This window comes from Pelecanus crispus, chromosome 6, assembly GCF_030463565.1.
Source record: "Pelecanus crispus isolate bPelCri1 chromosome 6, bPelCri1.pri, whole genome shotgun sequence".
In the NCBI taxonomy this organism is placed as follows: domain Eukaryota; kingdom Metazoa; phylum Chordata; class Aves; order Pelecaniformes; family Pelecanidae; genus Pelecanus; species Pelecanus crispus.
In genome coordinates, this window is record NC_134648.1 from 73,965,459 (window position 1) to 73,980,865 (window position 15,407).

At 40.8% G+C, this 15,407-nt stretch overlaps 1 protein-coding gene across 1 annotated transcript in view; it reads right to left on the reverse strand.

Annotated features, from left to right (window-relative positions):
- Positions 1–5: 5 nt before the first annotated feature.
- The window catches only part of TOGARAM1 (TOG array regulator of axonemal microtubules 1), a 48,357-nt gene continuing 32,955 nt past the window's right edge, over positions 6–15,407 (reverse strand). The window contains 12 exon segments of the mRNA XM_075712277.1: positions 6–903; positions 2,532–2,618; positions 3,399–3,618; positions 4,641–4,830; positions 6,311–6,489; positions 6,732–6,858; positions 7,791–7,949; positions 11,474–11,709; positions 12,114–12,219; positions 12,836–12,989; positions 13,714–13,848; positions 14,178–14,346. Coding sequence (XP_075568392.1) covers positions 650–903; positions 2,532–2,618; positions 3,399–3,618; positions 4,641–4,830; positions 6,311–6,489; positions 6,732–6,858; positions 7,791–7,949; positions 11,474–11,709; positions 12,114–12,219; positions 12,836–12,989; positions 13,714–13,848; positions 14,178–14,346 — 2,016 coding nt within the window. The 3' untranslated portion in view covers positions 6–649.

Below are 15,407 nucleotides of genomic sequence, written 5' to 3' on the forward strand. Positions count from 1 at the left end.
AATGCCTTTATTCGCCTCAGGCTCCCGTGGATAAACGCGTACAGACCGGCAGCGGTAGGGACGGAGGGGGGGCGCGGGTGCCGCGGCCAACGCTGCCAGGGGAAGAGGACGATGAAAGGTTCGGGTTCAGGTTCAGGTTCATCTCCCCCAGAGGCCGTGAGCTGCCGGAGTTGTACATTCCCGTGCAGGTGAGCATGCCCAGCCACCAAGCAAACGTAACATGTACCGCAACAGCAGCCACAGCAAGCTAATACTGCACAAGTGTGTGAAGTGGATTAAAAAAATACATATTTTTCACAAATGCCACACAGAACCCTGTTGTACTGTATAATCATCTCCAGGATTTTCTTCCACTTGTCAATGTAAAAGCTTAGTGCCGAAACAAGTCAAAACGTGACTCTGCGATCAGTGTATTTATTGACTGACCGTCTGACACCCGCCACTGCAAAGAGGGAGCCGTGTTGTGTCTTCTAGAGGAAAGTGCGGATGAGCAGGAGCGACTTTCCCTGCTGCAGGCTCTCCCAACCGCGGCCCTTCCGCACAGGAAACGCCAGCAGCGTGGGGATGGTCCCGCCTGTCTCCGTGTAAACAGCTGTCCGTCTGTCCCAGCCAGTTGGCCGGCTGAGTTTCATGCAGAGAGATCGTTATTTTAGGTCGCTACCTCCAGAAATTCTTCTAAACTCTTCTTGATGTGTGGTGGCTGAGATGCAGCGTGAGTTAACAGGCTTTGACCCATCTGTGCAAAAAGTGCTTTTGATAATTTCGCTGTGGCTGTCCGGATATTTCCTCCGGCTCCCGGCAAAGAGCCACTGCTCGTCATATTTCCCAGGAGGTGCCAAAGGACAGCTAGAACTTTTTGCTCCACAGCGTAAGGCTTCCGTGGGTATAACTCCGTAACGAGATCTGCAAGAAAGACAACAGGTCATCAAGCCGCGCTTGGAGACTGTTTTTAAAATACAATTCAGAAATGATTCCCTGCTTTCAGAGGTGTTTAAAAGCACTTAATGGCAAATCATCTCAAAGCAACCAGGGCCACGCACAAGAGCTCATCTGTTGTTGCAAAAGCATCAGCGCTCCAATAAAAGATACCAGCTTTCCCTACAAACACCCCTTGTCCTCTCTCAGGAGTTTACACAGCAGCACTGGTACTGCTGATAAGTACAATTTTCCATTAAATGAAAACAAGTAAAAGAAACAAAGGGGGGTTTTCAGGGTTTTTTAGTTAGAATTATTATAAGGACCTTTACTTCTCACAGTGCACCGTGTAACATTTGATACTTTACGATTTCCCCTCTGTCTTAGAAATACGCAGTAGGTATTTGAGTTTAAGTAACAAAGTAGCCTTGTACTATAAATACATGTAAGATGAAGCATTTTCCCTACTTAGACAATTACATCATGGATTAAGTATTTCATTTGCAAATGTTTGCCTTTTTGCTAGAATAGACTCTTCTGATGTTTAGTACAAACTACTCCAGAAAATCCCAGCGAGAGATGAACTGTTTAAAGTTGGTGACTAGCACATTCAGAAAGCACAAACTGAGGAATATGGCAAGAACAGACTGCCCATTATGTTAGTTAGTTCAATTTCATAGCTACTACACACAGAACGACTCCGAAAGTAAGCCAAATAACCTCTGTTTGCTTCAAGCCTATTTCCCACAAAGACATCCCTTGTTCACTTAAAACATCAAAGGAAAATTCAGCACTTCTGCTAGTATTAACCCTCAATATTAAAATACGTATGTACGTTCTAATTAAAGTTTGTCTTCCATTTTTAACCAAATTTGTCTCCAAACTTCTGACACCACTTTAGGAAGACAACCATTATGAAGTCTGCCGCCTTTGTGGGGACTGCAGGTCCGCTGGCCAGCTTGTCTCCTCTACGACTGAACACCAATACGTGTTTAAGGCAAGAGCCTTAAAACGAGAACAAGACCAGCTGCAAAAAGTAAACAGGTACAGAAGTAAAATTCAGGAGTTTGTCGGAGCCAGCCTTAGAGAACGGCAGATTTTCTGTGCTGGGAAACCTCAGAAAAGCCATCACTCCTTCCTGTCGTTCCTTCCTGGCGAGAGCATGAGGGAGGGAGCACTGTGAGAGGCGGTGTGACCTGGAGCAAGCGAAGCAGGCAAGCCTCCGCCGCCAGCCAGCCCTGCGCAGGAGCAGGGGCCCGAGCCTCAGTACGGTTCCTCCTGCTCAGTTACTGACAGCCCGAAACTCATTACAAACCGAAACTCATTACAAACCAAAACTCATTACAAACCAAAACTCATTCTCTCTGATTCCGTATTAAAATTATTATAAGCTTAAGGTATTTCTACATCTTCCACTTGACGATGTAATAATAATCTTTTGTTTTGTCAGCAATACGCATTAGAAAGGGGTGAGATTTGACAACTGCCGCATCATTACTGCCCACAATCTACTGTGACAGAAGGGAAGATATATAGCCATCACCATCCTACTGTGAATTTGCCTAATGAGGATGGTACACCAACAAACAAACGTGCAATGTAAATCATGACTTTACCGGCAAGCTTTTCTGTCATGTCTTGTTTTGCTTTTCCATTCAGAAACTGGGCTTTTGTGCAGAACGGCTGGAGGAGCAAATAGTTGTCTAAATGCAAAGAAGAAAGCACATTAAAATTCTTAAACAGAAAATTAAACAGCCTGGAAATAAACACAATAATGGAAAAATCTAAGAAAGAACCTTACTTATGATATATTAACTGCAAAAAAACACAGTGATGTATTGAAGGGCATAAAAGCATAAAAAGATACTCTTAACAAGCCCTACCTCCTACCATCTGGTAGGACACAGCAGATTAATTTACTGAAAATACTAAGATTCTGCTCCGACAGTAAAATAGTTGAGGAAGGAAAACAGTTGTGGCATATGCAAATCAGCAAGAATCTAGTTTTTTGACCTGTTTAAGAGGGTCAGCAGTGTGACAAGCTTCTGGATAATGAAACACAGAATCACAGGGAATGGCTGAGGTGGGAAGGGACCTCTGGAGATCGGATCAGGGCCACTGCAGCCGGTTGCGCAGGACCACGTCCAGACGGCTTCTGAGGATCTCCAAGGACGGAGACTCCACAGCCGCCCCGGGCAACCTGTGCCAGCACTCAGTCACCCTCACAGCAAAACATGCCTGCCATGGAAATGCATGCCATAACAAAACCACCTACGCACTTACGGCGAGTCCAGCTAGCTGCATTTCTTTATTGGACTGGCAAAATATTAAGATGACTTGTGTGGTTTAAAAAGAGTGAGAATAAACCAATGATACGTTACACAATGTAATGACTGGATGGAAACTGTTGGAAAGAGTAACTCTTTAAATTCAGAATTTTATTAATACAATTAAAACTCTTTAAGAGAGAGTAAATTACTTACCTAAATGTTGACATAGAGCCTGAATAACGTTTGTGGCAGCTGCATAAATCCCTGGATTTTTGGAGTTCAGGTTGTTGTCTACCATGGCAGGAATTAACATGTTGATCACAGGTGATAAATTGTCTTTCAGCAGTGGAATCATCTTGTGCATTGTCTCCAAAGCAACCTGATTTACTTTACTGTTTGAGTCATGTAAACGAGACTTGAAAGCATCAAAGATCTGAAAAAGTAGGCAAACAGCGTTCACTGGAATTAACAATTATTGTTTGAGGTGGATAGTACATTTCCTGCTTCATTGTTACACTTTAATTGTCCGTCTTAGCAAAAGATGGCTCTGATACGCAAATACCCGAGATACTTTTTTTAGCAAAAAAAAAAAAAAAAAGACATTTGAGATTTTTATACTGTGTATTATTCAACTGTATCTCACCTCATCTGAATTCGAATCCTTCCTATACAGCGTAGTGGAGGTAAACTAGCCATCTGTAACTTTCAGTATGACTAATATTTTCTGCAAGCAAGTATTTTTAGCAAGACATAGCTCTATTTAGCAAAAAGATTGTTTTAAAGATTTCAGAAACATTCACAGTTAAGATATTGCAAAGTTCCACGGAAGTATTTCATAGTTCCACAGCAAAGACACTGCACTGTTAGAAGACAATCTTGGTTTTCCTTCCATTATATCTATCTTTAGTTTGCAACCATCGGACCTCATCATCGTATTTTTCTCCTGAAGAACCTCCTTTCCTATTAGAAAGGGTACTTGCCTTAAGCTTTACCGTAATAAAGACCCTTCCTCACCTTCTAGACAAATAAAGCAGGCAGAACCTGCAGCTGTGTTTCACAGACAGTTTTTCAGATCTCGATTAATCCTTGCTGCTTTTTGTAACCTGTTCCAGTATTTTGACATTTACTCAGCAGTGGCATGGGAAACTGCACGCAGTATTCCAGACACAGTTCACAGAGTGCTATCTCTAAGTGAAAACTTTCATCTGTGTCCTCTTATTTACTTCCTTTACTACCTTTGTAGCTTACACGTCTCCCCCTTGAGCACACTGCCCCATACCAGCTACTGTGAAGAAAATTAACTCTATCCCAGCCCAAACCAGCACACTCTCCTATTCCTCAATGTTTTCCTGTTAATCAGACATTCTTATTGAAAGAGAGAGACAAGATTTTTATCAGAAAACTTTCTGACGCAACTTTAAAGACCTCAGAAATAAATTTTTTTCATACAGGTACCTTCACAATGTTTGCAACAACAAAGCCTTGATTGTTCTCTGTATCTGATAACAGCTGCTTAATGCCATTTATTCGATCACGGAAGTCTTTTGCATTCAATAAACCTATAATGTCTTTAACATATTCTTCACTTTCCAGTGAATTACGAGGAGCTGCTTTTCTTGTCCCTTCACGGGCTTCTGTACTCTCTCTGTTGGAAAGGAAAAAGTTATTCAGTGAACACATAAGCAAGCTGAAACGGGAGTCTTTAATCTCAGACGTTCTCTTTTCATGGAAGTGCAAATATCAGAAGTAAACAGAAACTCTTGCGATGAAAGACTTTCATTTAAACATGGTGATTTAAAAAAAAAATATAATCACCTAATAGCAATTGTTGTTCCTAAAGTCTCAGTGCACATTGCACTCTAAATGCATATATACCCATCACACGAGATAAGCCTCAGCTCCGCAGGAGCCCTGTGCTGTTTCAAGTTTCTGTACGAGAGCAGCTGGGTTTGTGACCAGTAACAGTTGGGAGCTTCCCTCACATCAACGGGTCCAAAAAAAAAAAAAGTTACTGTAGTTTAATTCTTTATTCTCGAAGTACTTTCAACACTGATCCCAATCTAGGTGGCACCTAAGAAACATGCCATGCCAAGCTGGAAATTCTTCATAGAATATTTTGAAACAAATTTTGTGTAGCATCTAATCTTGCTAGACAGTCACAGAAAGAATTATAAAATCTGTGGAATCGCTTTTCTGTCCAGATAAGTATCCTGCATTTACGGACCAGTCCAGACAGAGTCGCTAGCTCATTCCTAATTCGGGAACAGAAGTCTTTGATGGAGAATGGAGTAAGCATCTTTCTTGCATTTTCAAATTCAAACCTATCAGCTCTGTGAGAACAAAAGGCGGCACCAAAATCTCCTGCCCTGCTAGCGTATCACAGGCCACTAAAAGTGCTTGGAGGAAAGAGAAGAGAGTCTTTGGCATAATGCAGCAAGTAGCACCTCTCCTAAGGAAGCGGACATGTAGTTTTACATGCCAAAGCAAAATTTACCATCAAATGTGGAATTATTATTTTGAACAGTAGAGAGTGTGTTAAGGAAATCTGCTCCTGAACAGACACACTTTCTTCAACCCGGAGGCAGTCACAGCACCTAAGAACGCTGTATTCCTGGATGCAGTTTTGTGGCTTGGTTTAAATTTGGGGGGGGGGTTCTTTTTCCATTCAATATAAGACCTATTAGAAGACAAAACAGAAAACTGAAACTGGACAGAGTATCATCTAAAACCTTCAGCATCCCCAGTTAGGATCTAATTAAATACTTAGCACCCAGGTAACTGCACAAATAGATAATTTGTACTGCAGCTACCATTAGGCATGATTTTTCTACAGAGTCTGAACGGCAGTATCTTGAACTGATGGTGACATGGATCTCCTGTGAATTCCAAGTGTTTTGTGCACTGTGTGTATTTTCATAGGCTGTCAACTGACAAATTAACTTCAAAATGCACAAAGCCATTTTAAGATTGCCAATAAAAGAGTTTATCTGGGACGTGTCAAGTTTTTCCTTCAGGTATGTTTAATTTTCACAACCCTGTTGTGAATGTTTCTAGACTCTTCTTGTGGTGAGGCTATTATCCTAGAGGTCAAGTTACTAACAGGGTGAAACACTGAAGATCATTACCTGTCAGTGATGTTGAGAGCATCTCTGGAAGTAGATGATGATCTCGAATGTCCAACACTACTAGTGTGGGAACGTCGTCCTTTTGCTGAGGGTGTATCTAATGGCATCTCCCCCAAACCCTGCACAAAGGTGCAACTGTTAACGAACGTGGCTGGTACAGTTCTGCACTGCTGGAGACCCTGTAAAAGCAGGTCTGACAGCCACGCAAAGTAGCAACGTACATTTTATCCAGCGTATCTGCACGGAGCGAAGGCATCCGCGGGCAGCTAACAAGCAGTACCTCGCCATGCCGCAGCCACTTGATCACTTGCCTTGCTCTGGATGCACTCCCCCCGTTCCCTGTAGGTTCAGTGCCTACACCTAACGGCCACGAGTACGAATTTACGTTTCTCAGCTGTTAAACAAGAGCTTTTCCACGTACCTTTTCACGTAGATTGCTAACAGTTTCCTTAAGGTAAGGCAAATCCTTGGTCAGCACATACTTTTCAAGCGTTTTATCAAAATCAGGATGAGGCATCATACTGAAGAGCATCTTCCGACCGTAATACCTGCAGGGCAACAGACCATGACATACACATCCATAAACGCGGATTTGCTTTGTAACTCTGTGGGTAATTAAAGGTGCGTAATTCCAAAACATAAAAGTGCAGGAAGATTCCTATCTATATGTGTAACCAGACACCCTTTTCATCCTCCCACAAAGAAACCATGCTCAAGAATCGCTATTTAATCAACAACCGAGCAAATTATCAAGAACAGCCTTCTGTTTCAGCCGTCTTTAAATAGGGTGGTCCAGCCCTGTCAGTCAGACAGCGTGGATCCCAGTGCCAGCATTCCCTCCGTGGCCGGTATCTCCTCTGTGCCCAGCACAGCACGTCCTTTGAGCCCCTCTCCTTCCTGCAGCCAGGGTGGGCACAGTGCAGCAGGCATTCAGGAAATTCCTGTCACATAAGCCATCTTAACAGTCCTGGCAGTGATGGGTTAATGCTTGGACTCGGTGATCTTAAGGGTCTTTTCCAACTTAAATCATAGAATCGTTTAGGTTGGAAAAGCCCTTTAAGATCACCCAGTCCAACCATTAACCTACACTGCCAAGTCCACACTAACCCAATCAAGGGTAGACCAGACTGAACCATGTCCCCAAGTGCCACCTCTGCCCGTTTTTTGAACACTTCCAGGGATGGGGACTCCCCCACCTCTCTGGGCAGCCTGTTCCAATGTTTGACTACCCTTTCTGTGAAGAAATTTTTCCTAATTTCCAACCTAAACCTCCCCTGGCGCAGCTTGAGCCCATTTCCTCTCATCCTATCGCTAACTACATGGGAGAAGAGACCAACCCCCACCTCGCTACAGCCTCCTGTCAGGCAGGTTGTATGATTCTATGATTCTACGCTCTGTCGCTGCAGAGCAACGCACACTGAGCTATGCGGAGGTTTCAGCCACCTGGAATGTGCTCATCTTAACTATTAGCCTTACTAACCTTGTTTGTTGTGAACTATCCTGGGCAAACCTGGCTATTGCAGGGAAAAGCCGATCAGTGGCAACTTTGGTTCCAGACAGAATCCGCTCCGGTCCCATACGTTCTACAATGTCCGACAGGTGCTGGGCCGTGCATCTTCTCACCGCTGAATGCAGGTGGCTAAAGAAAACACAGCTGCTTAGTAAAAACTCATCACAGGAGCTGAACAGCAGTAGTTATGTGCTCTACCAAATACGGAATACAAGTTTTCTTTTTTCATCTTTAGTATAATCTACAACTAGCATACTGCTGATACGCAGGTACTTATTCTGGCTGTACAGAAAAGGCGTTGTGGAGCAAAGACAAGTAACTTTATTTAAAAGGATAATGCATTGGATTAAATTTCATTTTATTCACTTAGACTCCCAAACTACAAGAACACAGAATGAAAAATTATATCCTTTTTGTTTAAAGTCAGTTGCAACCTCTAACTGTGGCTTTTGAATTAATAAAACTAGTAATTTTCTTCTTTTTAGAATTTCTAGTTTTCCTTCAAATAGTTGTAGAATATTTTAGAAAGCACACTACTACATGTTCTTTCTATCAACTTTATGAAAAACTAGTCCCTATGCTCAGAAACACATCTTGTGTATTTTATATCAATTTAAAATTAAATAAAGCAGTATTGTATTGACTTCTAAAAATCTTGCGGAAGTCTATTTTTGACAAAAGGGGGGCCATTAAACACCTGTGCTAATGAAAATGTGAAAAAAGCTGGAATCAATTTTCAAACCCGTGCAGCAAACTAACCTTTTATATACATTCTGCTGTACCTGCTGATCCCACGTTTTCAGAGAACACAATTCTGCAAATTCAAACTTTTCCAATTTTATTTTTATCTTTGGATTAAAAACCCTATTTTGAGGACAGTTTCACTGCACAGCGAGACATTCGTATGGCATCGTTCATAGGGAAGAACAGGTTTAAAGGAGAGAGCTAAGGCAAAGAACTGACTTGGCAAACCACGTCAGTGGCTCCCCAGCTTTGCGGTTTGACACGAACATCCAGTGTTCTTCCTGAATGACTACGCTCCCACTCCACCAAGATTTTAGTTTTCTCTGGTTCCACAGATTACCAGGGCCTCACTGGAAGTAAAGCTACCACTAGACTGCCCTGCACAAAGCAGCTTCAGCTTGCGCCAAGACAACTAACTGGCTCTATTCAAACTGCAAAATGTGGCAACTCGGAATACAGCCCAGGCTGCAAAATCAATCCGGCAGCGTGGCAGCTCCCATGCCGGACTCCCTCCTACCGCAGCCACCCTCCCAGCTGCTGCTGAGCCACCTGCTTTAGCACAGCTTTGGCTCGTGCTCCGGACCCGCCGTTACGCCTGTACAGCAGCCGCACCTCTCGGGAGCTTGGGAGAAGGGAATCGGTAGCAGCCTGACTCCCGCTGCATGTGCCGACGGGAGCAAGAACTGCGAGCCTTAAAGACCTCGCTCTGTGGAAGCGAGTAAGCCCAAATAAGCCCCCGCTCCCCAGGAATGCCCGCTGCTCATGCAAAAAAAGTTGGAAATCTTTTCGCATGCACGTAAGACCTTAGAATTAAACACAATCCATACAGATAAGAAATAGGATTTTCAAATTTCTGAAATACAATCACTTTCAGACCTAGTCCTGGAATCACGCTCTTGGGTCAAGCATCTATTCAGAGAGGTGAGCCCACAGCAAGAGTCCAGTATCTTTAGAGCAGCATCTCACAAAAGCACACAAAAATAGTTTTAATTATTCCTGTCAGTAAGGTCAAAAAGAACTTTGTAGCTGATGAAGAATCAGTCTATATATCTACTCAGGGTTGCAAGTGTTAATACTTATGATCACACTAGGCTTGAAATGTGTTGAGCAGAAAATAGGTAAATTTCAAAAGGTCTTATGAATTGTAGGCAAAACCGTAACTGTTAACTTGAACACCTAAGTTGTAGTGAATATAAGCAACTCAATGCATAAGCCAAACTTAGAAAAAATATCCTTTGTGTAATTACACAGTTGTGTCAAACAGAACCTTTGCACTTCGTACTGCAGACACATGCCATTTTTCTCCCAAATTTCCACTTTGAAAGATAATTCTCATACTCAGTGTTACAGCCTCTACAGAGGATAGCTCCGTATGTGCTGCCTGGGCTTTGTTGCTAACATGGCCAGAGCTTCCTGGAGCCAATGCCAGGAAAGCTGTACCTCACGGCGCCATTTAGGCCAGCCACTGACGTGTCATGCGTGAAAACGTCCTGTACTCCATGATTTAGACACTGCTTTGACTGAAGCCTTCTTAGCTGTGAAGAAATTAATCCCTGCTTCAAATGCTGTATGCAGACTCACAGCTCAGATAATTTTGATGCCTTTGATATCTGAAAATGTACCTGAGTTCACAAATTGGAAGGGTCAAATCTTTATAGGTCCAGAAAACTCTTAAGGATAGGCCAGTGTGTTTGAATCTGCCACTGAAAATGGGAGAGCAGACGTAGCCAATGATGATCACGAGTGTTGCTTGGCCAAGGATTTCTGAAGAAAAGGTGGGGGTACGTAAACGGACCACTCTACGTGGCTTCTGAACTCAAGTGATGTGCAGTTGCTGTCTGCTGCTCTTAAATTCACAAGAACAACTACGTGCGGGCATGATTCATAAATAAATCCCAAGGCTGATATTTGCCTTTCAGTTTAAAGTTCAGTCACGGCATGGTTCTCATTGGCTTTCAGGAGACAGAATCAATATATTCCACAACAACCAGCTTCCCAGGAAACAAAATAGGAAACAAAACGTTTTGAATCAAGACTAACTCGTATGATTTGTAGCTGTGCAGAAAGTCTAAGGATTGGTTTATAATGCAGCATCTGAAATATTTAATGGCAGGGATAGGCTACGAGAAAGGTAGCCTATTAAATGTCAGCTAAGTGATGAGAGATAGATTAAGTACAAGTAGGTGTATATCTAACGTACCAGAATGCCTAATGGCTTGGTTAAGTATTGCTGTCACAGTGGAGGAGCACAGAAAAGAAAAAGAACAGCATTCTTAACAGGGAAAGTGAAAGAAAGGAATGTAACTCCTGCTACAGACTGAGGTGAGCTAGAGTCAGAATCAAACCATGCAACCAGAAATGGAGGCTTGTTGGAGGTATTCGAGAAAATAATGGCCACGGAAAATTAAAATGCAGACAGAAAAGACTATTAATCAGCTAATTCTAGAGAACAGGAAATCAACCAAGTAGTTGCAGCTAGAGAATTGTAAGTTATAAATCATCTTTCTAAATAAAAAGTAGTGCTGAAAAGTGAAAAAGGCGTTTGATTGCAGAGCAAGTGAAAAATGGGAATGCTATGTGAGCTTTATTAGGCAAAGCAAACTAGCGGTTTCCTAAGAATATTATGCTAACAGCGAATGAAATTACTGAAGTGTTGCAAAATCACCAGAAAATATACCAAGCTCCAAAAGCAATAGACAACTTTTTACATAAGGTACAGAAAGAAACAGGGGGCTACCTTTTACTTTTATGCCAACAAACGTTGCCCTGGGTAGAAGTTTTGCAGAGCTGACTTACTACATTTTCAAATTCCTGCCTACTGTATTTTGATTTTTTTTTTTAAAAGACTGTATTTAATAAATTTAATCGATTCACAAGTTATTTCTTTAGAAAGTCTTTATAAGAATTACCTTTGCCCTCCATTTATAAGAGAACAAAGTGCACGTGCTGGAGTCACATTATTAACCATAGCCTTCAGTGCTTTGTCTACCTCTTCCCTTATAAATGTGTTGGATTCACCAGCTTTGTGCAAAAGGACTTTTACTGTATTATCTAGTTCTTGATCCATGCTCTTTTTCAGGTAGGTGAACAAATCCCCTAAACAGACCACAGCAGCTCGAGAAACACCTGAGCGTAAATTCTTGACCTGCACACAGGAAAAACCCAAACAAACAATGAATAATGTTTATAAAATACACTTTAAAATAAGTAAAGCTTAACGTTTCCCTTTGTAGTTTTTAAGTAACATTAAAAGCAACCGAGAAATACATTTCTAACTTGATTCACAACGTGTGAGAATTAAAATACATACACATGAAAAATGTCATCAAGTTACAATCTAGATTTTTTCAGTCTCTTAGCAAATCAGTTCAAGTGTTGTATCTGAAGTATGAGCTGCTTTGCTGAATGACAAACTCATCCTTTTGAGACTGTCCAACAGAGGAAAACTAACCCCAGAGGAACATACCATTTCACTTCAGTGTATCTGAGAGCTATAAAATACATGTACACACTTATAGTCAGTGAAATATTCTGATAGTAAGATTTAACCTCTTGAGCCACAGCCAGACTTGTTTCATGTAGCTTTGCAGTCAGAACAGTCGCATGGTAGGCAGACAAACATCTAACAAAGTTCAGACCTTCAATTTTCTTCTCCCTGTGTAAAAAAAGAAAAAAAAATTAAATTCAAAACATTGGTGAATTTTCATAAAAATATTAAAACACAGAGTTCCAAAAAACCAAACGGCAAACAAATTAGATTGTAAAATAAAGCAGTGACATATAATGTAGGAAATTCTTTCAAAGTGAGTCTTTCTTTTAACGTGGTCGCAAGACTATTTTAGCAAACCAGTCTCTCCATTCTTTCCTACAGTTCTGTCCACAGCCTGCACTAGTGACAACTAAAGCATTACGTTCCTTCCCCGAGTTGAAAAGGCAGCAGCTCCGTAACCCCATTTCGCCAGCGAGAGCACCCTGAAGCCTCATATGCCACACAAAGTGACAGGAAGGTATTGGCGGGGGCCCTCTCCAGAACAGTGCTTAAACTTGGACATCTCTACAAGTCTCTGAAAGCTTGGCTATTAAGCCTCAATTTACAAGAGTTACAGTTTAATCTAGATTTGGACTGACAAATAACTTTTTTCTCATACATCACTTGCAATCCTTCTCGCTATTTTTGATGTTATGTCCATTTTGCTGGTTTTTCCAAGTAAGTGATCAGAATAAACGCCTTCTACATTAGATTCAGGCTGTAGACAGATGTTTACACCTACCAGTCATCATCAGCTAAAAGTGTCAAGGCTTCTGTCAATGCCGATTCTGGTTTTGAAAAGGGCTGCAGTTCTGATGGGTCCATTATTTCTGGGCTATGAGTGACTGATGGGGTCTGGTCTTTATAGCGTCCTCGCGCCCCAAGAGAAATCTCATCTACAAAGTCACGAAGCGTAACAAATGATTAGCATAATCTGAAGAAAACAAGTCATTCGAAGGAAGGAAATATTAAGAGATTGAGGTATATACAGACTGCTGCTACTATGGGACGAGGTTTTCAAGAAGACCGCTTTCCCAGTTACATCCTCGATCATTCAGCATTTCATTCACGTGAATGACTTTTTTATTTGCACACAACTACCACTTTAAAAAGTCACAAACACAAATGTAGTGGGTTTTTTTAATGTAAAAATGGATGCAGAATGTGCTAAAGAACAGTGTGGTAAGACACAATATAGTAAACGTAGAGCCACCTGAAGACCTTTGACCATCATCAGTATGAGCTTCTGTTCTGAAAAGATTTCTACTGCATATTTTAAAGGCATCTCAGTGACAAAATGTACCCAGAAATGTTTTTCTTGGAGACAAAAGGGAGTCAATTTGCCATTAATACGTTACATCATTTAAGTTGCTGAGCAAATAAAAACCCCTCTCATGTTTCAAACATCTTCCTAACAAATCACAGGCAAAGAAACGTTTCAAGGGAGCAACGAGGAATTCTAATCCCCTTCACCACCACCACCAAAGCACTCATCTTCCAGAGCACCTCAGGACTGTCCATTGTACATATTAACCATATTAAACCCAATTGTATTTTGGAACTATCCCACCCCACACATCCAAATATTTTAACAGTCTTTAGTTTACGGTAACAGCTTACCAGAATCTAGCAAGGCTGAACATTTTGATTTCTTCAAACTGGATGTTCTTTTCAATGAAGGATTCAAGGCAACGTTTTCTAATGACAAAGAAACATTTCCTGACGATGTTAATATATCCCCACAGAGATTTAACTCTAGAAAATAGAAGGAAATGTCCAAACGACAACAACAACAAATCAGAAAAAAGGACAAGACTAGTATTTTCAGTCCTAATTTGTCTTTCGAAATTTTTCTTAACTACAGTCTTTCAAATATTTCCCATAAGCACTTTACTCTCCACCATTTGCATTATAAGACTGACAACAAATGACTAAAGAGTAAACTGCAGTGTAAAATTAATTCTAGTAATACCTTATGTCACACTAAACAGTCAAGATTTTTGGTAATTACCACAGAATTTGAATTTCCATTTCAGCAGCATTTAACAGCATGTTATTCATTTAAGACAAACACTAATCCTCACTTTCTGTTGTCATTTTCTCTAGTTCATTCAGTTTAAGTCTTTCCCAAGGGTTTTCTTCCTTCTCTTCAAGGTCTTTGACTTCCTGATGTTCTTCACGACTGCGTTCTTTTTCATCTTTTTTCTTCCGCTTCATCTTATCCTGGGCAGATTTTGACATGACAACTTTTATCTGCAAAAAATTAATGCACCTGTTGTGATATGCAGTACAATATAATGCACAAGTTACCCAATAACTTACAGAATCATAGAATCACAGAATCGTTTAGGTTGGAAAAGACCTTTAAGATCATCCAGTCCAACCATTAACCTACACTACCAAGTCCACTACTAAACCAATCAAGGGTAGAGTAGCAATTTCGTGTTTCCTGGCTTGGTGGCTGGATTATTTTTAATGAAAGTAAAAAGTAGGAATCATTGACGCAGTTCTTGATATCGTCTAAGGTTAAGCATGGAAAATTATTATTTTCACCATTATCCTACAGAGCAAAAGGAAATTATTCACATAAATATGAAATGCAATCCTGAAAGGAGCTGAATGTGTGCTTTCTGCATGGTAATTAGTCCTACCGGCAAAAAGCCGCAACATTCCAGGTTTAAACATTTAAGGGAAATAATCACTTACTCTTAAATACCTTAAGAGTTAGAGAACTAAGGTCAACAAGAAGAGGTCTTCTATTCCTTGGCAGCGTTGTGTAGTTTCCTAGAATTTTAACTAACACATACACAGACTGGGCTCACTCACTCACATTTAAGCACACAGGGGTTTTTTTAAACAGCGGTCTTTAACAGTGTGATCTGAGCCTAGTCTCTTATATGTTTAAGACACAGTTCCTCATGAAAACTTAGTAACATTTAATACATTCCTCCATTTACTCCTTTGAATTTGATCCCTCCAAGTATTCATAACTTCAGTGGAAATCAGAAAATTAAAGACACTGTTTATCATTAACTTAAAGTTTTAGTCATCTTAAAATCTTATTTAAGATGCTTTCAGAAAGACCTGTGATTTTCATTTCAAATTTTTAAAAATTTTTATCACTACTTCATTCGAATAAATCTTGCTCCATGTTACAACAGATGTATATAGTATTTAACAAAGCAGCACCACTCCTCATGAAACAGTATTATGGGACACATATTCAGGCAGTATTTTTTAAAAACCTTATGAATGGAGCTAGATTAATACAAGACATGATCAAATCCAGCCATTTCCTCCTTCCACATTTCCAT